This window comes from Polypterus senegalus, chromosome 10 (genome assembly GCF_016835505.1).
Source record: "Polypterus senegalus isolate Bchr_013 chromosome 10, ASM1683550v1, whole genome shotgun sequence".
Lineage (NCBI taxonomy): Eukaryota > Metazoa > Chordata > Cladistia > Polypteriformes > Polypteridae > Polypterus > Polypterus senegalus.
Genome location: NC_053163.1, coordinates 176,252,932 through 176,276,904, shown reverse-complemented (window position 1 = coordinate 176,276,904; position 23,973 = coordinate 176,252,932). Strand labels below are relative to the sequence as shown.

At 39.6% G+C, this 23,973-nt stretch overlaps 1 protein-coding gene across 8 annotated transcripts in view; it reads right to left on the bottom strand.

Moving 5' to 3' along the window:
• lrrc7 (leucine rich repeat containing 7) overlaps nucleotides 1-23,973 on the bottom strand; it is a 495,776-nt gene that overhangs the window by 378,608 nt on the left and 93,195 nt on the right. For all 8 annotated transcript variants that reach the window (XM_039767825.1, XM_039767819.1, XM_039767821.1 and 5 more), the window contains exon 2: nucleotides 446-534. In XM_039767825.1, the coding sequence (XP_039623759.1) occupies nucleotide 446 (1 nt within the window). In that variant the 5' untranslated portion in view covers nucleotides 447-534. The remainder of the gene's footprint in view (nucleotides 1-445; nucleotides 535-23,973) is intronic.

Genomic DNA, 23,973 nt, shown 5'->3' with positions numbered 1-23,973 from the left:
AAAATCCGCGACAGAGTGAAGCCGCAAAAGTCGAAGCGCGATATAGCGAGGGATCACTGTACATAGTAATAACATGCATATTACATCTTGCCTGAAGAAAGTGCCTGAGATACCTTGAAATCTTGCATATTGTAATCTTTTCAGTTAGCCAATAAAAGGTGTCATTTTGTTTGACTTCTCATTACAGATATAATCTTACAAATATATATATTTCATCTACAGGACATACTGTGTATTTTACATTATACTGAAAGATATATTCCCATAGTTTTTGGGTAAATTGCAATATATTTCATTTTTGTAAGGGAATGATCCATGAATTTATAAACCAATACATTCTGAATGAAAAACCTAAGTAATCAAATAGCAATAAACTATTTAAACAATGCCAGCTTAACATAAACACTCACAACTAAAAGGAAGGATCACAAAACCAGATACTCACTTTTATTGTACCTTCACTGTGCGGCACAGCCGATTAGTGAGCATTGCGGTTGGCAGCGTGTTATTGCCAGGGTCCTTGAAGATGGTTTGCTAGTGAAATAAAAAAAGGTTTTATTAAAACACAGCCATAAGTATCTAATATACACTAGCATTTAAAAAAAAAAGGTTTTGGAAATAAACACAGAAGCTATCAGACTCTGCACTGCCCTACTTGTCAGTTAAATAATAAATTGCCTTGAAAGACAAAAGAAGACTATAAAAATTAATGGAATCATTTAGGAGGAAAAAATGACTTCCTTTTCCTCTAACAAGGAATCATATTTTCTTTTACAGCTGTTGCAGGCTCATCTAGAGGAAGTTAAAATGCAGAAAGCCCTTCATCTTCATTCCCTGTAATAAGGATTGTCTCCCATTTAGTGGACCATAAAGTATAAAGTGACAGGACTCTGGCACCAAAAGCTCGGCAGACATACGATGAATAAAACCGAAACCTTCCAGCTTTCCTGGCTGTGATCTGTATTGGCCTTACCTAATAAAATGATGAGCAGTCTTTAAATCGGCTAGTCATAATCAGGAATAAAGGTAAAAATTAAAGAGTAAGCAAAGTGTGAAATGATTTCAATTAGTTTAGCACAAGCTAATTCTGCACTGTAAGCAGTGAGCAATAGGTTCATCATCATTATTATTATTATTATTATTATTATTATTATTATTATTATTACTAATATTATTTTATGTCTTGTTTATTTATTTAGTAGGCATCTTACAAAGCAAGCTATAATACATTACTGTAGAAGGTGCAGGCATCAAAAGCAACTGAGAAGAAGATAAAGAACCAAGCAAGGGGGAGTATCACTACTACTAAATAATTACACCTGAAGCTTGACTAAGACACAAGCATCAGTACCATGAACTCTTCGTCAGCAGAACAGCAGCGATCCTGTAGAAGAGACACTAAGCACTTCCAAAGTGTTTAATGAAGAGGGACAAAAGACGTCAAAACCTGAGTAAATTAATTTCTCATTTCATCATTTCATAGCTTTGGATCAAGAATGGAGAAGCTTTGACCAGTCTTGGTGTTGAGTAGAGACAGTTACAAACCTTCTTGTAGGGACATATGGAGAGACTAAAGACCAGAGATACTGAGGAGCGTAACAATGCAGAAGACCGCAGGTCAAGACAAGAGTACTGAATTGGATCTTTGAAGTAACAGGAAGTCGGTGAAGAGACAGAAACAGAGGAGTACTAAGGGGTGAAAAGAGAAACAGAGAACACCAGTCTGGAAGAGCTGGAGAGTTCGACGAGCAGTTGAAGGAAGTCCTGCCAGGAGAAGGCTGCAATACTCCACTTGAGAAAGAACCCGTGCCTGACATCACTAAGGCTGCAGGTCGAGTGTTATGGAGTTCTTGGATATTTTGTAGAATGAAGACACTGACTGACTGAAACGTTCAAGTCATTTTCACCCACCCTTCCTACTTTTTGATAGCTTCTGTCAAACACATCAGTTTGTAGACTTTGACCAGGTAGGAATCAGGGGGGAAGCGTAAAGCAACCTGGTGGCACAATCGATAACTTAATTTCCCATTTAGCCTTCAGAGTGGAGAAGGAAGCAACCAACAACTACTGTTGCACTTTTGCCTGAATCTTGGAAGTTCCACCAATTCCTGTTCAGCCGCTACTTAAAAGCCTCAGCCAATGGAAATCAGCATTCATTAGTGAATTAGTTTCAGAGGAGGACAGACATTTGTGAATGTGCCTGAAGAAGTCCAAATTTGTTTAAGGACTTGACAGTCCCTTGGACTCTTTATTGACTTTGAGATAGTTGTAATCTCAAATGGGGGTTTCCATCCTGGGCCTCAACATTTATTGCCTTTCTCTTTCTGCTTCACTTCTTTATTTCCACTGCACATGTCAGTGAAGTGATAGCCTTCCCCAGTAAAGCCCTCTGCTATTAGTACAGTGTGAGTTTATCATAAGCTATGCTTCATCCATTTTATACTGATAATGCTACTCACCATTTCCAAGGCAAATATACAAAGATTTAAAAGAAAAATATATGTTAGCCTTTAATTACAGCATACTTATGGTGTAATCATAATTAACCGCGTGGCCATATTGTGGTGTAAATAGGAATTATTACCGTCCTCTTACAGCATAGTTAAAATACATAATCACAAATGAAAATAGAAAGAGAATACAAAATTAAAGGAATACTCCACTCAAAAATGATATTTTTTTTATAATGCCCAAGAAATATTTTTAACGTCAGGATTTTATGCACCCATTTGTAAATTTCAGCAGGTTTCACTTCCTCTGTCCAATGAAATCATATTACGGCAATAATGGAACAATCCCACAGAGGAGCATCCATGTTCATATGACCTTGGCTTCAGCTAGCCTAATGGCAGAGCACTGCGCTGTGTGTGTTCGAACTACCCATAAGCCATTGCGGACATGTTGTATTGCGTCAGCTTTTATCCGTTGCAGTTACCACATAAGTTTCAAAATGACTTTAATTTTTGATTTATCCTCGTATTTAGTACATGGGAACAATGCTTATTTACTCGTAAATAGGTTTGCATAACATGAACATAAGCATTCAAATCTTGTACTATTTCAACAATGACGTCTGAATAAGTCTTGTGTATTAGTGTTTACCATAACTTGAGTAGTACAATAAATAGCTGGTCATAATTCCTATTATTCTGTATGAATACCTTCAGAGCTACACTGGAATTAAAGGTTGTTATCTGTTTACTTACGGTATAATACATGTGCAGTAACTCTATGCGTGTGCATGAAATCAGGCATAAAATAAGAATAAGAGCTTGCATTTGACATAAATCTAATGCTTCTTGTGTAGCACAGTGCACAATTATAATGTATAGTTGCATTGTATAAACACCTTCATAACGACAGTGTAGCTAGATATTATAATTATGTATTTACTCTATAATCCATATCACCATGTAGGTCAGTATGCCAACAAGTATAAAATATGAATAAGAAACATTAATTGATGTGTTTGGTAACTTGTCTGGCATAGTAAGGGCATAATAACAAAGCAGAAGCACATTGTATAACAAAACTCATACAAATACAGTAACTAAGCATTGTGAATGTGCATATTGATTGATTGATTGATTGATTGATTGATTGATGGGTTATATTATCTGTCCTGCGAATCAGTATCCTTTTTTATGTCTCTGCTGCTATATGCATCTGATTTTCCCCTTGGGATTAATAAAGTTTATCTAATCTAATGTAATCTAATCTAATCAATATTATAGTTTGTAACCATTTAACAAATATGAATTCAAATGTGAAATAAGAATCACAAACATAAATTGCCATGATAAATTACTTGTATGTAAAGAAACAGTAATTCCAGCTTCATTTCATTAAATCATACACTGACACTGAGTATTTACTGTAAATCATACAAATATTGTGAAAAATGGACAGAGTGGTGGCTCTGTGACTAAAGATCTGCACTGGTATCTGGAAGGTTGCTGTTGAAGCAGATTAGCAACATGGGCATCCTCAGCCCCAATGAAGGCACCTCGGAGACTTCAAAACAGACAGTAGAATTAAGCTTTATTGTATGGCGCACATACAGACCCATCTCAGATGAAACAATGAGCGTCCAGCAAAAGGCACCTTTTTCTTTTATTATAATTCTTATCATTTAAGACATTATTCTTCCTCATCTGACTTCTAGCATTCCATTGCTCTAGTCCTGCCCCTAATTAATCTTCCTTTACCTCTCGGCCGGGTGGGTGTGAAACTCTTCACTGTCCATCATATCTGTCTGACAGCCCCCACCTGCACCCCCCTTCTTTCCCAGCACTCACCCATTATTTACAACCCAAGAGTTTACACTCTGCGATGGGCTGGCACCCTTCCCGAGGTTTGTTTCTACCTTGCACCCTGTGTTGGCTGGGATTGGCTCCAGCAGACCCCCCGTGACCCTGTAGTTAGGATATAGCGGGTTGGATAATGGATGGATGGATGGAGTTTACACTCCCCTCTTTATCAAGGGGTCCATCTCCTCTTAAATCTCCAGACTTTAACTTTCAGAGATAATGGTAGTCTGTGGCTTTTATAGGGTAATGAAAATATATAGGCATGAGCTTTTTAACTCCTAACTCTCACATCATAATACTTAATAAAATATAGTGTCTACTTTTTTTATGTGGATATAATACATTTCTATTACCAACTATATGAATAGTCAGACATTTTCCAACCCACTATATCTTAACACAGGGGTCTGTTGGAGCCAATACCAGCCAGCACAGGGTGCAAGGCAGGAACAAATCCCCGGGCACAGCGCCAGCCCACTGCAGGGTGAACACTAAGCACACACACTAGGGACAATTTAGAATCGCCAATGCACCTAACCTGCATGTCTTTGGAAGGAAACCGGAGTACCTGGAGGAAACTTTCGTTGACACAGGGAGAACATGCAAACTCCACGCAGGGAGGACCCAGGAAGCGAACCCAGATCTCCTTACTGCGAGGCAGCAGCTCTACCACTGCGCCACCGTGCCGCCCATTATATGAATATATTTTTCTACATTGTCAGTTCAAATCCCATTACTGTCTACTCAGGCCCTTATCCTAAAATATTGCTCCAGGGTCACGGTACAATGGCTGTCTCTCCATTCTGAACTCCCTCAAAGGGTCAGGCGAAAAGACAGTTTCCCCCAAGGGATTAACAAAGTACATCAAAAAAATGTTAGTTTACAATAACCTCTAAAACTGATGTGTGCCATTTGTTGTGTAATGCATAAGGAAGGGTAATAATGTAAACTTCCATTGAATCAACACCTAAATACAATCCCACTAATCAGGTATTGTAATTGTCCATATGCTGTATAACTGAAACTGTAATATAGGTAAGCATGCAATTATGAATGGAATGAAAATATAGAAGATGAATTGATGGGTGCTGTTGCTTGCGTCATAGAGTAAGTATGATAACACTTACACACTTACACACTTCCATTGTATAAATGGCTGTATAACAATATTGCAGTTAGCTGTTAGAATTGTGGATCTATGTCAGTCGCTACACAGTTAGTGTTGATCGGTGAAATTGTTTTCGCAGTGAATATTTTGTGTTCGCTAGTAAACTTGTGCACTGAATAATTTCCTGAAAATCTGCTGTGCAGCTAGCTTAGGTGAACATTTTTTTCCAAGTGCCCTATGATGCTTTGTGTGGCCAGCGTGACATCACAGTGCTGTAGCAGCCATGCACAGAACTATCACACATGCCTACTGCAAGATCGTTGTTGACATGGACATAGCTGGGTTGCAAGCACAAGAGGAAAAAAATATGCCGCTTCAGATACTGAGGTGCACTAACTCCCACCAAACACCCTCCCAAGGAATCTCTTGACAGTGTTATGTGATCATTCTTCCCCATTTTTAGTCACACTAGTCTCTTCCACTTGCTGTCATTTGTTACCCCCAATGATTGCTGTATGTGGGTTTTCAGCGAACTTAAAAAGGTAAAATGGTTTGACCCCTCTCATGCACTAACGATTACCTTTGATTCATCAAGGGGGACCCCTTCCCCGCTCTGATGAATGTGCTCAATTTTGCCTAGGTGGACTGTGAGGACACTTAATTTAGAAGCGACACCAAAAACACATATATAGAGGACATGGGTAGGCTGACATCCTAGTGGCTTAAGGAAACATCCAACCCGGCCAGGAAACCTTTAGGCATTGAAGGAGACTGCCTCCTAGGACCATGTGGTCCTCCAGCACAATAGGTGGCAGCATCCATCTGGAGGATCTCCCATTTGCACACCTACAGGACTGCATGGAAGCTTTAGTCCCAGTGGGTAGCCCTACTGGGTTCCTTGGACACCACCATTGGCGGATGTTGAGAGAAGACTTCTCTGATTTATGGAGCTTCTGGTCTATCCAGAATTGCTTCCTATGTGGAATATTTTGGCCCTGGAAGTACTCCCAGATCTGGCCAAAATTAAGCAGCTCTGCCTGACCAAGGTGGGTTGGAGTTGGGAGAGTAGAAATATGGTGCTCGCCTAGGGAGGAGTAGAGGAGACTAGAAGAAAGGAAAGAATTGTGATTTTGAATTATGGTAGATGCCTGCTTAGGGTATACCCTTTAAAATAATATATGGTTGAACGCAGAAGTTGAGTTACTGCAGTTGTATCTTGGGTTTGGGGCTCTGAGAGGCCCCCTATGGGCCACAATGGTAATAAGTCATACTTAAAATATTTAAGTATCTCAGTAACAGTAGTTTAGTTATGGCGCTTTTCCACTGCATAGTACGGCACAGCACAGTTCAGTACAGCTCACCTTGGTTCGGCTCAGTTCAGCTCGGTTTATGCTTTCGACTGCAGTTTAGTACCGCTTTAGAGTGGGCGGGATTATTCACGTGTCGTTATATGGCGCTTTTCCACTGCATTTTTTAACTTGTCCCTACACTGTTTGTAAGTCCGATGGTAGCCGTGTGCGCCCAAGAGCTTGGCAACCTCCTGAAAAACTTTTTCATTCCGCGTCGCCCCATCCAGCTCTCGCTGGATCTGCTCCACGGCTACCAACGAGAGGAATGTCTGTACTTCCTCAATAGACCATGAAACAGCCATTTTTGGTTAAAACAAAATGGTGCGTCTGAACCTTTGCTGGCTGTGCTAAAAATCCAGCGGGTCTGTTGTGTCTCGTGTCGCAAGTTCAGTGACGCAGTAATGACGATTTTCTCTGGCCAATCAGTGACCAGCAGAGTTTACACGTCACGTTTTGGTAACGGTTCGGCACGCTTGGAACCTCGTCTGAGGTGGTAATAAAAAAAGGACCAGGTACTGTTCCCAGTTGAAAACCCCCCAAAAGTGAGCTGAACTGAACCGTGTCGTGCCATACTATGCAGTGGAAAAGGGCCTTTAGGTGTTGTAATCATGAACATACAGCATGATCAAAGAAGCAGGTCAGAATCGTATATATTTTAAAAGTGAGAAATTTAAATTAATATTTTCCATTACTTGTGCAGCAAAGTTAGCACCCAGTCATCCACTTAGTTAAGTACACTGTGTAAATACCCGAATAACAAGAGTGTAAAAAGACATCATGGCTGGTTACTTTCAGGCAGTATAGGTAAATATGCAGTCAAATATGGAATAAGAATGGGAAACCTGTAGTAGTCTGTCCTGTTATGTGAACAGCAATGTGATTATAGGACACAATGTTTGACGTCAGTTACATAACAGCAATTATATTGGTGTGACACGTAATTCAGAATCTATGAACTGGGTTCAAAAGACAACAACAAAAAGTAAATAGATAGATAGATAGATAGATAGATAGATAGATAGATAGATAGATAGATAGATAGATAGATAGATAGATAGATAGATAGATAGATAGATAGATAGATAGATAGATAGATAGATAGATTTGTTTCTCCTCTCAGTTTGCTCACAGAACTTAATACCACCTTGGGGACACCATTGCTCCATTCATTCCACCCTCTTACTGTACAAATTGCTCTACGTGTTTCTGTGTGTGTGACTAAACCGCTGTGGCACCTTAATTATGTAATTATTTGCAATAGGGACTGTTGTAACTAGTGTCACACAGGTGGCCGAATGGTAATTCCTTCTCCGAGTCGAGGATTGGCGCTGTCATCTCATGCTTCTCCCTGCAGATCCGAAGATTGACAGTACAACATCTGACGTCACTTCCGGTTTCCGGTCTCCTGATCCCGCCCCTTGCAGTTCTTATGACCAGCTCCACTATCATCTTTAGTCAGACTATAATTGGACTCACATCTGCAAAGACATTTCTTTGATGAACTATCTAAATATTTCTTACATTTTGTCACCAATTATATGCAGATCACCACCAGGTGCCCCAAACCTTTATGATAATAATAATAATAATTCAATACATTTATATACTGTAGCACTTTTCAAAGTACTCAAAGCACTTTACACAGTGAAATGTAATGTGCAGCATCCACCTGGATGATGCAACAGCAGCCATTTTACACCAGTATGCTCACCACACATTAGCTGTTAGGTGGTGAAAGGGGTGAGAGATAGCACCAATCAGAGACAGGGGATGATTTGGGGGCCAGAATGACCAGGCTGTGGTAGGCAATTTAGCCAGGACATCGGAATCTTCTTGTGTTTTTACTTACACCAGGTAAGCCAAAACTTGTGTATATTTCTACAACATTCAAATGAACACAAGTGTTTACATTTACAGGTAGGATGAAATGATAAGAATCATTGATATAAAAAGATAACTTTAGTGAAACAATGCTGGGCATGACGCAGTTTTAATGTGTCTGAGCACTTTAAGAACTTGTTTGCTTAATGATATAATTAGAGTATGCATTAAGGAACACATTAAAAACCTGTATTTGTGCTAAGAGTAGCAAAATACTACAGCACGGGTATGAATATGACGCTCATAACCTGAAGTTCAAAAGAACGGGCTCCTCAGCGCAGCCTTGATCTGAAGAGTATGCAATTAAATCTGGCCGAATAGATTTCTAAGGAATAATTCATTTTAAATCACTTGTTCTTTTTTACACACACATGTGAGTCCACTGAGACGAATTTGGTCTGATTATTATTCCTTGGAAGAAGATATCAGATTCTTGCCATACGTTTTCCATTAAATTATTAGTTCTGTCAGTATTAATGATAAAGTGTGTGCTGTGCAAACCTTTGGCCTCTTTGGGATAATCAAACTCAGTTTTTTGTTCTTGCTTTTTGTTCACCAGTATCGCTCTGATTACACCCCAGATTCCACTTGCTTCATGGATTACCTCATTAATCTTAAGCGGCCTTCACTTAATCCACAGGAAAAAGATCAGCTAGTAGCTTACAGCGTACTAAGAGGTTTGTTAAGATGAAGGAGCAAACATGATGGCATCTCATCTTAGACCTTACTGGTAGTCTAGTTATAAGCACACCCCATGTAGGTCATGTGAAGAAAAATTCACACATGAGCATCAGTAGGCTTTATGCCCTTGGAACCAAGTCACCCAAACTATTCTGTAACATTTCAGTCATTATTTGTCGCTCTGAAGCTGATCTTTCTGATCATAAAATAGGTCATTACAATTACAATTGACAAGAAGAATTCAGAATTAATTGCAGAATTACGGTATTTGAGGGTTCCTCTAGTGGCCTCTTTCTCTTGCACGATTTGTCTCAAAAACTAATCAGCACATCATCATCTCATAACAGGCTTAAGTTTCAAGTTTAGTATTTTCCCTCCAGCTGTTTTAGCTCTAGACTGGCCTCAAGAAACAGTGACATACAGACACTGTTTTCAGCATCAGGGGACCCTAAAACATCGAGATCCATTGAAAACCTGTGATCCGAATCTGTGAGCTGGAGTTCATTGCAGCCCTGTTGGGTTCCTTGTATGCTGCCAGGGGGAGTTGCAGAGCCCTACTTCAGGCTTTCACCTTGGAGTGATTCCAGAACTCGGTTACGAACCACCTGAAGCACTCCCAGGTGCAGCTTAGAAGGGAGGAAGAGAGACAAAGCTTGCTAGGAGGAGCTGAGTCAAAAAGAAAGAAAGAAAGAAAGAAAGAAAGAAAGAAAGAAAGAAAGGAGAAAGTTCTATGTGCTGTAAAGTGCTGTGCTTCAGCGTACTGTGCTGTTGTGGGAAACAGTTTGGGAAGCGTTTCCCACTTATAAATAAATGTGTGTGTTAGGCTTGATGTCACTCTGTCTATATAGCCCAGAAAATAAACATAGAGGTCAACAGTGACCCTCATTCTGCTTTTAAAGGACCCTTACTGAGTATCATTAAAAAGAAGCTTCTTTTGTGTTGTCTGTCCCTTTTCGATTTAGAGTCCTGAGTTGTATCGTATCATGTTTAAGGGGTTAGGGTTGGGGATAGGGTTTTTTTTATAGTGTGCTTAATAGAGGAAATCTGTGATACATTGGACTATTTCTCTGACTTTTCTGTTGTCAGTCATGTTCTGTGGGTTCAACCTGGCATTTATTCCAAAATGAGGCATAAAAGCATAAAACCCAAACTAATCGATCCCATGAGCATTCAAACCCTTTAATACGACACACATAAACCATTACTGGTGTAGTAAATCAGTTTTAAAAGTCACCTCTCCGGGGTAGTCTAAATGCAACTCCATGTGGACGGTCCAGCTAGTGGTGAGTCATTATGGTTGTCTAACCTACATGATGAAGAAAAAAAAACAGTCCATGGAGACAAGAAAATATCCAAATCATTGAACATTGAGGAATCCAGGAAAATCAATGTTTAACAAATGGAAAGAATGTGACACAGCTGTGGACCAGGATAGATCATCCACAAAAATTGATAAGGGTGACTCTCCCACCAAGAGACCTGTAAGAACTCTGATGGAGGTACAGAGCTACACTGAATAGACAGCAGACAACAACTATTGCCTGCAGGCTTCACTAGTCATAGTTTTATGGAAGAGTAGCAAAGAGAAAAAGACATTGGACATATAGCTGGAGTTTGCCCAGAAGGCACATGGGACAGTCAGCTGGAAGAGGGTTCTGTGGTCTGAGGAGATCAAAACTAAACTTTTTGGCCATCTGACTTTTTACACTGCACATTACCAAAAACACACCATCTTGACCGTGAAGCATGATGGTGGCAGCATCATGCAAGTGGGGTCATTTTTTAGCAGCAGAAACTGGGAGACTAGTCAGGGTTGAGGTAAAGTTAAATAGAACAAAGAACAAAGATATCCTTTATGAAAACCTTCCCCAGAGCACTCTGAACTTCAGACTTAGACGAAACTTCACCTTTCAACAGGACAACGCAAAGAGAACACAAGAGTGGCTTTGGGTCAACTCTGGGAATATCCTTCAAGTGGCCCAGCTAGAGCCTGGACTTGAATCCAACCAAACATCTCTGGAGAGACCAGAAGATGGCTGTCTAGTGGTGGTCTCCATCCAAACCTGACAGAGCATCTGTAGAGAATAATGACAGAAAATCCCCAAATCCTGGATTGTGAAGTTTGTCAAGTCAGACCCAAGAAGACTCCAAGCTGGAGTTGCTGCCAAAGTGGCTTCAAAGAAGTAACACGTAAAGGCTCTGAATACTTGTTGGTTATATTTCAGGATTTAATTTTGAATAAATTTGCAAAAAATTCTAAACTTCTGTTTTCACTTTGTCATTTTGGGTTGCTAAGTGTTACTTGATGAGAAAAAAAATGAATTTCAGTAATTTTAGCAGAAGGCTGCAACATAATAAAATGTGAAGAACTGTGCAAGGGGTGTTGTGTAAAAAAAAATCTCTTTTTTCAAATAAATCATTCTCAGAGACCAAATGAAAATACAGAACTATTCTTTACTTGTACATACATATGCACAAAGATATGCAATCAATAATACAATTCATTCTCTTTTATACTTTTCTGTTACCATTACCTTATCTAATATATCACATCATCTGACTCTGAATATGCAGAATTCTACCATCTTAACCAATCGACTGTAGCCACCAATAATTTCGTATACATGTCGATTCTTCCATAGTTTCGTAAATATGGGCATCCTTAGTACTTTCCCGTTGATCTTATCACTGCTTCACAATAGAGGTGTTTGGGCTTTCTCACTAGTTTGTTCTCACTTTTTAAGGGGGTGTTCATTAGACATCTACTTCATTTTAACCTTAGTAACAATCTTGGTGGCTACTCTTAAAATGAGGCAATCCTCACGTGCTCAAGCTTTAAGCCGCGTTTAGTAGTAGTTAACGGTAGTCCCTTTCCTTACACATCTAATAATCCATTGATACAACTTCATTTAAGTAAATATATGCATGTAATTGTAAAAGCTACTATGCATCGATTCAAAATATTTGATTAAAATTCTATGGGGGTCCGAAGACTTTCTGAAGGCAACTGTATGTTTTCTAGAAAAAGTGCATCAGGTAGAAATAAATCCAGACAGACATTTGTTGACATACATAAATGTTCTCAGGCACACTTTTAATATGTCTGTTGCATTTTAGCAGGTCCTTGGAGGGCACTGGATCTTGCTGGTCCATTTGCTAGGAAGCTCAAAGGAAATTACACAAAATTGGGTTTATTCAACATTTCTTTCCAGAGTCGAATCTCTTGTGAGTGTTACGTTTGCATTTTTCCCAGACAGGCCCAATAAACACAGCATCCTGCACTGATTTTGTCTGCATTTCTAATCAGTCAGTTCCGTGTTGCTCTCAAAAAGAGCTTTATCTTTGTTCAATGAATAATCCAAAGCAGCAACTGCTAGTGGAACACTTCTGACACTCAATTAAATAGCCACGATTTTGTATTGCAGCTTTCACACTCAGCAGCATGTCAATGTGCTTTTCAGAGTGATAAGAAAACAACACAAAGCTGCATAAAATAACAGCATTTTCCATTGAAGTACAAATTTAGCATGGGCTTAGTTGAGGGGAGACGTTCAGATTGAACCCTCCCACCCCCTCACTATTTTGTCACAATTCACTGATCACACTAATTATGATTCATGCAACCCACATGTTAATTCTTACCTTAAGTTCTGATCCATTTTCAAGGTTTACAAAATGAACAAGTTACAAAATGTATGCACAATGCAACATTCACTACGTTTGAGGGCTGTGCGTGCTGTAGTCCTCAGTTCAGTTCAGTAAGTTGGTTCTACAACTTTCTCGATCACTTTCATGGTTGTGTGGGCCACAGGCTAAACGAAAGGGAATGGCTCATAACAGGCCTGGATGAGAGCCACTCTCACTCACACACACACATACAAACACACCCATACACAGTGACAATTTGCAAGCACCAAAAAAACTGTAAATAAAAAAAATAAAGATAAAAAAAAACTTGTAATTAACTCCTTCAGTGCTTTAATAATTTCATGATTAGGGACTGGTAAAGTGATTCATTTATGAAAAATGTTAGGGAGTAACAGAAGTGGATATCAGGTGACTGTGGCACTTCGGTGGTAAATTATAGGGTGACCGGACTGACTGGTGCATGTTTGCCCACACAAAATGCCTATCCTCATTAAGCAGAAACAACTTGTTGATGGGGAAGTTTCCATGTGGACCAAGCTGGACTTACAGATGCCGTATTGCCTGCCCACTCAGATGCCTGCACAAACTGCCAGTGACAGTGAGTAACTCTCTACCTCCTCACACACACTGCTGATGTACTGGGGAGCTGTTCGCCATCAGTAGATGTTATCAGAGGTGGAAAAGAGGAAAATACACAAAATAAACAATTTGGCAAAACTGCTGTCAAGATAAAACTTAAACAGTAAATGAATTTGTTGTACAAGTAGTGTAGAATGTTTAAGAAAGATGAGTTTGCAAATTTGCCATTGCTTTTCAATCAAAGCGTCTAAAATTTTAAAACTTTGTACTATGAGAAATCTCCAAAAAAGTTAACTGCCTCGACAAATTTCCTTGAAGAATAATTGTGCCATATTTATTGGTCCACTGGGGCCGAGTTGCTTCATGCCGACAGATAGATGGACAGACAGACATGGGCTGTCACTATAGGTGTTTTGCTCATTATATAAAATAGGACCTAAAAAATGTACAATTACTTATTTTTCAAGCCTGATTCCCACACCCCTGATTCATTTTTCCAATGAATGAGTAAAAAACAAATTTCTACTGAGTGCACCTTGTATACACACACTCACATCTTTATATATAATAACCTACCGTGGCTGTTCGCTTGTGTTATGTCTATGGACACTAATATTGTAATCCTTAAAGGAAGAAGACGGACACAGGTTCAAAGTAGTAACTAATCGGTCCTTTACTAAGATCGTTCCCAGAGTACACGATACATAACTTTTTATTAGTCTCTACTTCCTAATAACTCTCTAATACCCATAATCCCTTATTACTATGGAATCCCCAAAAGTCCAGACTTACAATATACTACAGCTTGTCTATCCAGGATTTTAAATCACCTGTAGCTCTCAAACAGTTTGAACTATTGACCTGAAATTTAGGATAGAATCAACTCTCGGCAGCAGCCAGCAGGGCGGTAGTGTGGTGCATGCATTGCGGGCGCCATTCTCATTCCTACTACCTTCGCCTTCACTTCCCCTACCTCTTCACATCTTAAATCATTCTTGAGGCAGATTGAAGACTTAAATACCAGCTAATACCAGAAAATGTACTAAAGAATTACAACACAAACACTGACTTAATCAGTTTGAACGCAAAAAGAAGAGAAGAAGCTGGTCGTTAGGGTGGAGAAAAGAAGAGCTGCTCAGGAAGCAGCAAGCGCATCGACCTCTGAGCAAACGAATGCTAAATGTACAGATAAAGAGGATGAAAACAATGAATGCTCAAGTCAAGTGTATTCGTGTATTTGCACCGTTACTCGTTTATATTATAAGCTGTGTAAGCCTGTGCTGTAAAAAGCCTGGACTCCTAGAAACTATTGAAATTGTCAGAAAACAAATTGAAATGCAGAGTCGGTGGTTTCGTTTTGCGGACGTGCTCACCCCCCTTCTCTATTAGCGGCTAAGCAAGTTTCTCTCTTGTTTCTGTCTCGTTTCACTTTGGTGACGAAGTCGCTTTTCTTCTTCCGACTCGTTAACTTGGGGTCTCCTTGTTGGCTCTTTGAGCTTTATGCCGTAGACTCGCACTTTCAGGCCGGACAGACAGACACACACACTTCCACGCATAGACTTTTACATATAAGATATACTGTATGATGTACTGTTTGGGTCTACCAGTCTACCAGTCTACCAGTATTAAAAGCTGGGCAATTGCAGGCAAAACCAGACAAATATACCAAAATTGAAAGTTCACTGTGTTTTTCCTTCTCTGTGTGTTTATGGGTGAGTGGTCTTCCAAAGCTTGATCATCATATCATACCCCCCAACTTCAAGCAGTTCTTTACCTTTTCTAGTTATAACATTGTTATTTTAGCATCACCAATAACTTGTCAGCAACCATATTTCTCGCACTTTTTCCACTTTGTAGTGTGGGAACTTGCACAATGGTATCTGAACAAATTCTAAACTATCAACAATTTCTCACACCCAAATCTGGGACTTGACGGATCTTGTAAATAGATATACATCATAGTGTGTGTTCCCATAATCCGTCAAGATGGCAAAAAGGGATTCTCTGTCCAGAGAGGTTTACAAATGATTTTGGAGAAGACATCAGATGGATTTGAAGAACCACTCTTAAGTTCAGAACATGAATATCGTGGAGGGTCAAACCCTTTTATATCCATACTTTGGTATTCTCGTTCTTGCTGATATTTTGAGATCCTGTGTAATGTGACCCAAATTCCCCAAGTTGTGATGTAACTCTGACCTTTCTAACTAGTTAATTAAATAAAATCAAACAAAGAAATACTATTTCTTGGTTGAATTGCATTTTGAGCAAAGTGGCACACATTGAATGTGTTCTCGCATTTTTCCAAGTAGTCTCGACTGGAAATTCACATGAAACGCACTAAAGTGGGCCGGTGAAACATCACAACTGGTAGAGTACATGAACGCAGCATTACGAAGGCTGTTGCCTTGATAAATGGCTGGATGCTGCTCTTGGATTTTCGGAATTCTAAACTTTATGATATGATGTTCTGGTGATTCAAATTATATTGTTTAATTCTCCATATTGTGTTTTCATTCAGTAAATCACACAGCCATTAATACTACGGTGAACAAAGTACTCATGTTTTATAATGAAAATTATGTTCCATCAGGATGTGGAAGAATTATGACAATGTTCTCGATAAAAAAGATTATTCAGTCCCATAATATAGTAAAGCTGTCACGTTATGTACAAAGACGGCAGCTGTGGAGTGAATTGTGTCAGGGACCAAATCCATGCCAACTTCCTCATTGTATTGGCATTGGCTCCCACATCATGGTGAATCTGTCTGGCACCAAATGCTTGGCACTGGAGTGGACTTGGAGAAGCGGCAGCTCTGCTGTTTGCTCACAGTCACGTGTAAGAAGCAAGGCTTTATAGCTTTCTGAAAAGGTACATTGGTTTGTTGTATTGTAATTCCAATATAATGAAGAATATAGAGAATAAAATGCTGCTAGACCAGCTTATTAAAAACTGCATTGTACACAAGTAGGAATGACAATTGGAACATGCTGTGCTGTGATTAATTTCAAAGACATGCCTTAACGTTTATAAATTAATCTTCAGTCAGCAAGGCAAAATTTATTGATTTAACAGATTAATAGGCCGGCACCACCTATGCCCTACAGGGCAGTATGCCAGTTTGACTGTTGACATACACACAGAAACAATAGGCGAGTTCTCACCGGTTTTCTACTCTTCACTATTTGCAGGGACGAAAGCAAATTTACAGCAGGGGCTTGGGTATGCATTTGATTTTCCTCAAAACGATGCTGCTGCATTAGTAATTAGTCTTGCTGGGAGCTTGTTTGGAGAAGTTGTACGAGAACCTGCTGCTTCTTAGCTTAGCAAAGATGTTCAGTGGACTGTGCCACTTGGTAACACACTAAAGGCTTTCAGTTGGCTTGTTGGATCAATGACCTTCTTGTCTGCCTCTCTGTACGTGTTCATTTCTGCACATAAGGATTGTGATTATGCATTTGCTTCACTAATCTTTGTGATCTTATAGTTATAATGTTATTGTCCTGCCAGTTTATATTTTGTTTGGTTAACAGGCAGTGCCAACTTCTGTTGTTTTCTTACGAATAGGGCCTTGCTGTTTGTGGTTGCAACATTAGCTGCTTGTCATGTCATGTCATGGTGTAGGAAATGTGTATTGACGTGAAAAAAAGAATTGATTGATTTGACGTTAGTCAATCAGCTAATTAATTATTAGCTTTGCCATTATTTATGCAGGTAATTAATTAAATATTTAGTAAGGCTCCCATTTTACTTTCCTTACATTTCTGTGTTGGAGGGATTTCCGGCCATTAGACTTATATCATCATAACTGAAGTCCACTTGATGTAAGAAACAGAACAATATAATTTATTGATGAACACAGTGACTATTGAAATATGATAACTGTGTATAAATCAACATAGAAGTCAGGGCACGAGACAGACATGATAGACAAACATTTAACACATAAGAGGCTGGTTGTTTACTGGCTATTTAGAGTTCTAATTTATCTTGGCACAGATAACAGTTATAAAGTACCAAAGGTTTAAGGATGATGTCCGGACTTGTGTGGAGGTGTGTCTTGTTGCTCTGGGTTCAAGTGGAGTGCACACTTTTTCTTTGCCACATGGCTCTTTGTCCGTGGTGTGGCATAATGTTACCTTCCTCATCTCGATGTTAGACTCTTTGGTGTGCCCTCTTCAACTTCACAGGGAAAGGTGTTACTCTCTCTGGCAAAAGAAGTCCCTTCTAGAAGTAATGCTGCTTCTCAGACAGGGCTTACTCACTGGCAAAAAGCTTGTCACATCTCCAGTCTCTTAGCCTGGGAAAGAGATAGATAACCTGGGTATTCCTCCAGGTCCAGATCTAGACAAGTGTAACTCCCAGCTACTCTAAGATGAAGTATTATTCTGAACCATTTCTTCACTTACAAGTGTGCACCACTAACAACCTCTCTATCTATCTATCTATCTATCTATCTATCTATCTATCTATCTATCTATCTATCTATAGCTGCCTAATGGGAATCCTTTATCTCTCTTTTTCCCAAGTTACAAAAGGTCCCTAAGTTGCAAAAGATCATTTCCAGGTTATGAATGATCCCCATGAGTTACAAATGGTCCCTATTCAAGTTACAAAAGATCCCTAACATCTATCTATCTATCTATCTATCTATCTATCTATCTATCTATCTATCTATCTATCTATCTATCGTGCACTAGTTGTTTAGCACTGCTCTTACCTGTGAGATTTCTTAAATTACCATTTAAATGTTAAATAACTTTGGAAAATGTGTCTTAAAGCTCAAGGGGCTCCAAGCATGCAAAATGTATGAACATAAAAACAGTTAGCCGACAGTACAAGCGCTTTAACATCAGGTACAACCCAAACCAGTTTTTGAAACCAGATCATTAATTACCTCCAATGACTGTGGTGACATTTTCTTTCTATTCCCCGTGCTATGGCAAATGAGCCAATGTGGAAACAAATTCTCTATTGTCATAGGGTGGCTACAAAAGGAAGAGAAACAGTATTTTATATTTTACATTTTGGTGGCCCAGAGTTGAATTCAGTAGGTCTAATATCTGATGAATGAATAGATATATAATTCTTTACCTCCAGATATTATAGATGTGCTTCACTCTAACAGGGCTACTAGGGGGCCATAGAGTGTCAGAGTGCATCACTTGAACCAACTCTGGGGTGCCAGACCATTGCGTTGCACACTCACACACATCCCTAAACTCAAGTAGTTAGTTAAAGTAACTTGTGTCCCTTTGGGGTGGTGAAAAATAAATCTGACTACCTGAATAATCTGATTAGGGTAAAGTGGTGGCTCTCTGGCCAAAGGATATATGCTGGTAATTGGAAAGAGGCTGGTTTGAATCATGGCAGTGCCTGGAGGAATTGTCCTCTGTTAGGCCCCTGGGCAAGGCCCTAACCTGAAATTACCCCATTGTCCATGTACAAATAGATGACCCTGTGCTCTGACCACAAGCTCCTGTCAACCTCTCTGTATATCTCTGGAGAGTAAAATCGGGTATGTGAAAAATGACAAATTCTAATACAAGAAATTGAATATGGCAACTAAAGTCAAGTGAAGAAGAAGACTCCAACACATGAGAAGGGCATGGAAACTCCATATTAAAAAAAAAAAAACAGAACCTGGTCTGCTGGAGCTTACGAAGCCTACTGAAAAATGTATAACTTCAGATATTTTAAGATCAAGTAGTGCAGAGATTGTGCACAGATGTGGATATTTGTGCACTACTTCATATTAAAATTGCTGAAGTTTTAAAATTTTTCAGTAGGCTTCATAAGTGTGTGGGTTCTCCCAGAAGAGCTACAGGCCATCTATTAGAATGACAAAGGCAGTGCATTTTGTTACTAAAAATGTTTGTGATGTGCCATCTTTTGGAAAGATAAGAACATAGCAACAGTATGGACTAACCCAGACAGACACACAAACACTTACCATTTAATTAAAATGGATAATATAATATAATATAATATAATATAATATAATATAATATAATATAATATAATATAATATAATATAATATAATATAATATAATATTGCTCTGCGGTTGGCTGGCTCCCTGCCTAGGGTTTGTTTCCTGTCTTTTGCCCTCTGTTGGCTGAGATTGGCTCCAGCAAATCCCCGTGACCCTGTGTTAGTATATAGCGGGATAGATAATGGATGGATGGATGGACAATATAATATAATATAATATAATATAATATAATATAATATAATATAATATAATATAATATAATATAATATAATACTAGATGTGCTATTTGTCTAAGACAGGTTGAAATCTAAGTAATCAACATAGACCTCAGCGTAGCTGTTTACAGTGCACCATACAATGTGTATGTCTCTGTTATGTGCCATTTGGAATTGGAGTCATAAAAGCAGCGTTAATGTTTATGATGCGTCATCTGTTGAAATGAGACACAGCAACCAGACGCACACACAAACACTTAGCCTTTAATCAAGGTGATAATATAATATAATATAATATAATATAATATAATATAATATAATATAATATAATAGATGTGCTATGTGTCTAAGACAAGTTGAAATCTAAATAATCAACATAGACCTCAGTGTTAATGTTTGCAGTGCACCATGCAATGCGTATGTCTCTGTTATGATGGGATTCATGGGTTATGGGATTCATAAAAGCAGTGTTAATGTTTGTGATGCACCATCTGTTGACATGATAGAGACACAACAACTGGACATACATACAGACAGACACAAAGACACTTATTCTTTTATTAAGGTGGATGAATGTGACTGCCATATGGGTGTTGCTATTCTGATTCCCAATGTCAAATATTCATTACTTAATTGTTAAGGAATCACAGTTATTTATTTTGTTTTATTTTATTGACTTCATATTTTGTATTAGCTGTTGAGAAGTCAGCATCCCTTTGATTGTCAGTGTGTCCATAGTTTGGCATTTTCTGCTAGTCATACCAACATATGTTGCTCTGATACAAACTACATTTGACCGTTCAAATTGTACTGTGATTTGGGGGTTACCAAGGACAGAAACCAGGTGGGCTTGGGGTTAGGTGGGCTTAAACTGGCAGAAAGGTGAGAGCTCGGAAATGTGGAGAAAGATATATAGGGTGTCTGAGGGAGCAGGGTTTAGTGGAGTACTGAGGTGGGAAGTGGACAGTCCGCTCTAACTGACAGACTGCATGACCAACTAATATTTGAAAGCACTACAGTCTGATGTACTGCTTACTGTCTATATTGTATTTGTCTCCATTTTGTTGCTGGTTTTATTGAAAAACACAACAAAAGTCACATTCTCAAAACCACTAAAGAATTAGGGCTTGGGGGTGCATAACAGGAGCCAAGCCGGGGTCCACCGCAGGTAGGAAAGGACACTCTGGCCTCCTTAGCATTCATTCCGGGTCTGAAGATGGCACTAGAGTTCTCTGTTATTGTCCCCCATGCCTAACTAGCTAGCTTGCAGTGATATATTAAACACTAAAAATAAAATTTTGCTTCTAGAGCTACAAAAATCCAGCCCTGCCTTGCATGACACTGAGTGCGAGATCGACGTCTTGCTTCTGCTTCTCCTCTTTTTTATCATCTAGAAGACTCAATCGCTTTGGTCTACAGCCCAACACAATCTAACTGACGTCTCGGTAAGCTTACATTTTCTGCCACTTAAATCCATTTACAACCTTAGCAGGGAGCCACACAGCCGGTGAGGAAACCAAAGTGTCATTTCAGACATCCCATTTAATGTTGACACCAGGAGAACAATGAATGAAAGCGCTTATGGCGATTTGTATAGCACCTTTCACAGCGTTAAGGGTCCAGGGTTGATCGGCTCTGCAATCGCATCTCAGGGCTGCTGCATGCTTCACAGCATCAGGCTACACTGGCAATTTTAATAACCTGAGGGATCCAGGATTCATTTCAACAGATTGAATGTAAGTGACTAACTATTTATTCATGAGGCGCATTGGATTCAGAATGAAACTCTCATTTGGCTCTACGTGTATTTTGGTCTATTTATTCCATAGATAAGCCACTAATAGAAGCAAAACAGAAGGAGAGGTCACTCTCCCATCATTGACTGGCAAATTGAAAACTCAGACCAATAACTCCTGCTCATTATGAAAATGAAATCAATCCAGGTCTGAAATAAAAGGGGAAAAGAAACCAGTGAATCATCCTGTCAATTGTAATTATTCATTCATTGCAAAGCTTTGTCACGGTAACTAAAGCAGCTCCTCAACAACAAGCATGGCTCGCTAAACTATTTTTGTTTCAAACCTTTGTGCCATTGTGTAATATTTCTTTATTATACATTTTGCATACCCTGAATTTATAGGTTGTGTACCTATGTAATCGTTTGCACTTTCTTAAGTGTTTTACGCCACATTTGTATTTTCACAATTGCTGCTGGACTTGGAGGATTTTCCTTCAAGGGTCAATAGAGTACTGCAAACACAGTCTTGTGAAAAAGTAAGTACACCCTCATGAAATTTCCCCCTTGTTTTTTGACTTCTGTTGACACTAGCTGCAAATTATCTTTGAGGAAAACAACAACCTGAAGACCCCTTAGCAGTTTTACTATCTTGGTGAACTTGCAGAGGTATCAGCTAATTGGGCCGGGAGAAGTCGTATCTCATCCGAGACGGACGTGTAGTCGAGTGCAGCTGTGGCACAAACTGGAACCTCTCTCAGGCAGACGTATGGTGGCTCGCTGTGTGAACGTACCACAGAGCTGAGTTTGTCTGGTTGGGTTTAATAAGAAGCGAGGTGCATGGAAGCGCCGAAAAAAAATTTAAAAGTCCATGCATGTGCCATCTCACCAAAGGCAAGAAACACTTGTATAAGCTTCTACATCTTCACACCAACTCCCATATCTGTGGTTGAGGGTGAGTAGAGTGGACTGCTCCCCACACACACACTGACACACACACACATACGTCTTTCAAATTGAAAACTGCGGTGCATGCATGCACAGAAAAAATGTAAAAGTGCATGAATGTGCCATCGACTGGCTGTGGTTGAGCGTGAGCAGAGTAGACTGCTCCACACACACAAACGCAGGTCTTTTGTTTATATACAGTGGTACCTCGGGATACGACCGCTTTGGAATAAGTCCAACTTGGTATATGTCTTGTTTGGACACGAAAAATTTTGCTTGGTATACAACCTTTGTTTGGAATACGACTCCCGTGCTAGAACACCACGCGCTACCCTTTTTTACCTCTATCGAGACAAAGTCACGACTACCCACGAGCATCAGTGCGCCAGTTGCTAGCATTCAGTGAACAACCCGCGCTATAACTCTCTGTGAATTTTCATGTGTGTGGTACAGCGGGTCCACAGCTCCTGTCAAAGGCCAGCTTTAAAATAAATAATCACCGCGCTCGCGGCTTGGTGAGGGGACGTGGTGGTTGTGTGGCTGAAGCGGTTCTCAGGGCAATTCATGACCTAAGTGCACAGGTGAGAGACCATTTGCATTCGTGATTGTTCCTGGGGCTGCTCATCTTGATAAATAGAAGCGCGAGTTGGCTAGAAGGGGAGGACAAAGAAAGAACGGACGGGAGAGAGAGAGAAAGAGCATTGCAGCTGAACAGGGAGCCTGGGTGTTGGGCCGACATCTGGGGAATAGCAGCAGTGGTCACTCCCGCTGACTGATCATGGAGTGGGATTGTCCAGAAGGAAGAAGATTCTCCACGTAAGGCCGCAGGAGTCGGAACTTGGGCCAGCGTAGGCCCACTGGTCACTGTGGATCGCAAGTCTGTGTCAGGAGGAGCCTACCGGAGCCAGGGATCGGAGAGGTGAACTGAACAGCTGAAGTAGGTAGAGTGAAGGTCAGCTGCAAGTAGGGCGACTCCCATGTTTGGAAGCTTTGGGGCCGCCAGGTAAAAAGGCACCGGGCTTCTTGTCGTTTTTTTTTTAAAGAATGCTTCCTGCTGTATTTTAACCTTGTTGTTTCACTTCCGATTTTATGGATTATTTATTGGAACTTTGGAGACTGCACTTTAATTTGAACACCTTGTTCTGTTGATTGTTTAAATAAAAGCACTTTGCACTTTTTCACCATCCTCTTGCTTTGTTGTTACCGATGAGCTTAGCAGTGAGGCACATTACCGATGGTGTAGTGTTCAAGAGCTCCCCGACAGCAGATGGGAGTATACATACAGCAAACCCGCATCGTCACAATGTGATTTTGTGTTTTTTCATGTAAATTTAAATTGATTGTTGAAAAATATGAAGGTGGCATGCGTATCCGGGACATGGCTGTTGCATACCGTTTGCCGAGAACGATGGTATCTACGATTGTGAAAAACAAAGACGTTATTAAAAAGTAAAATGAGGTTAAATTTTCATTTATTTCATTTAATTGCTTTTGTATTTATGTATTTTATTATTAAGCAGTG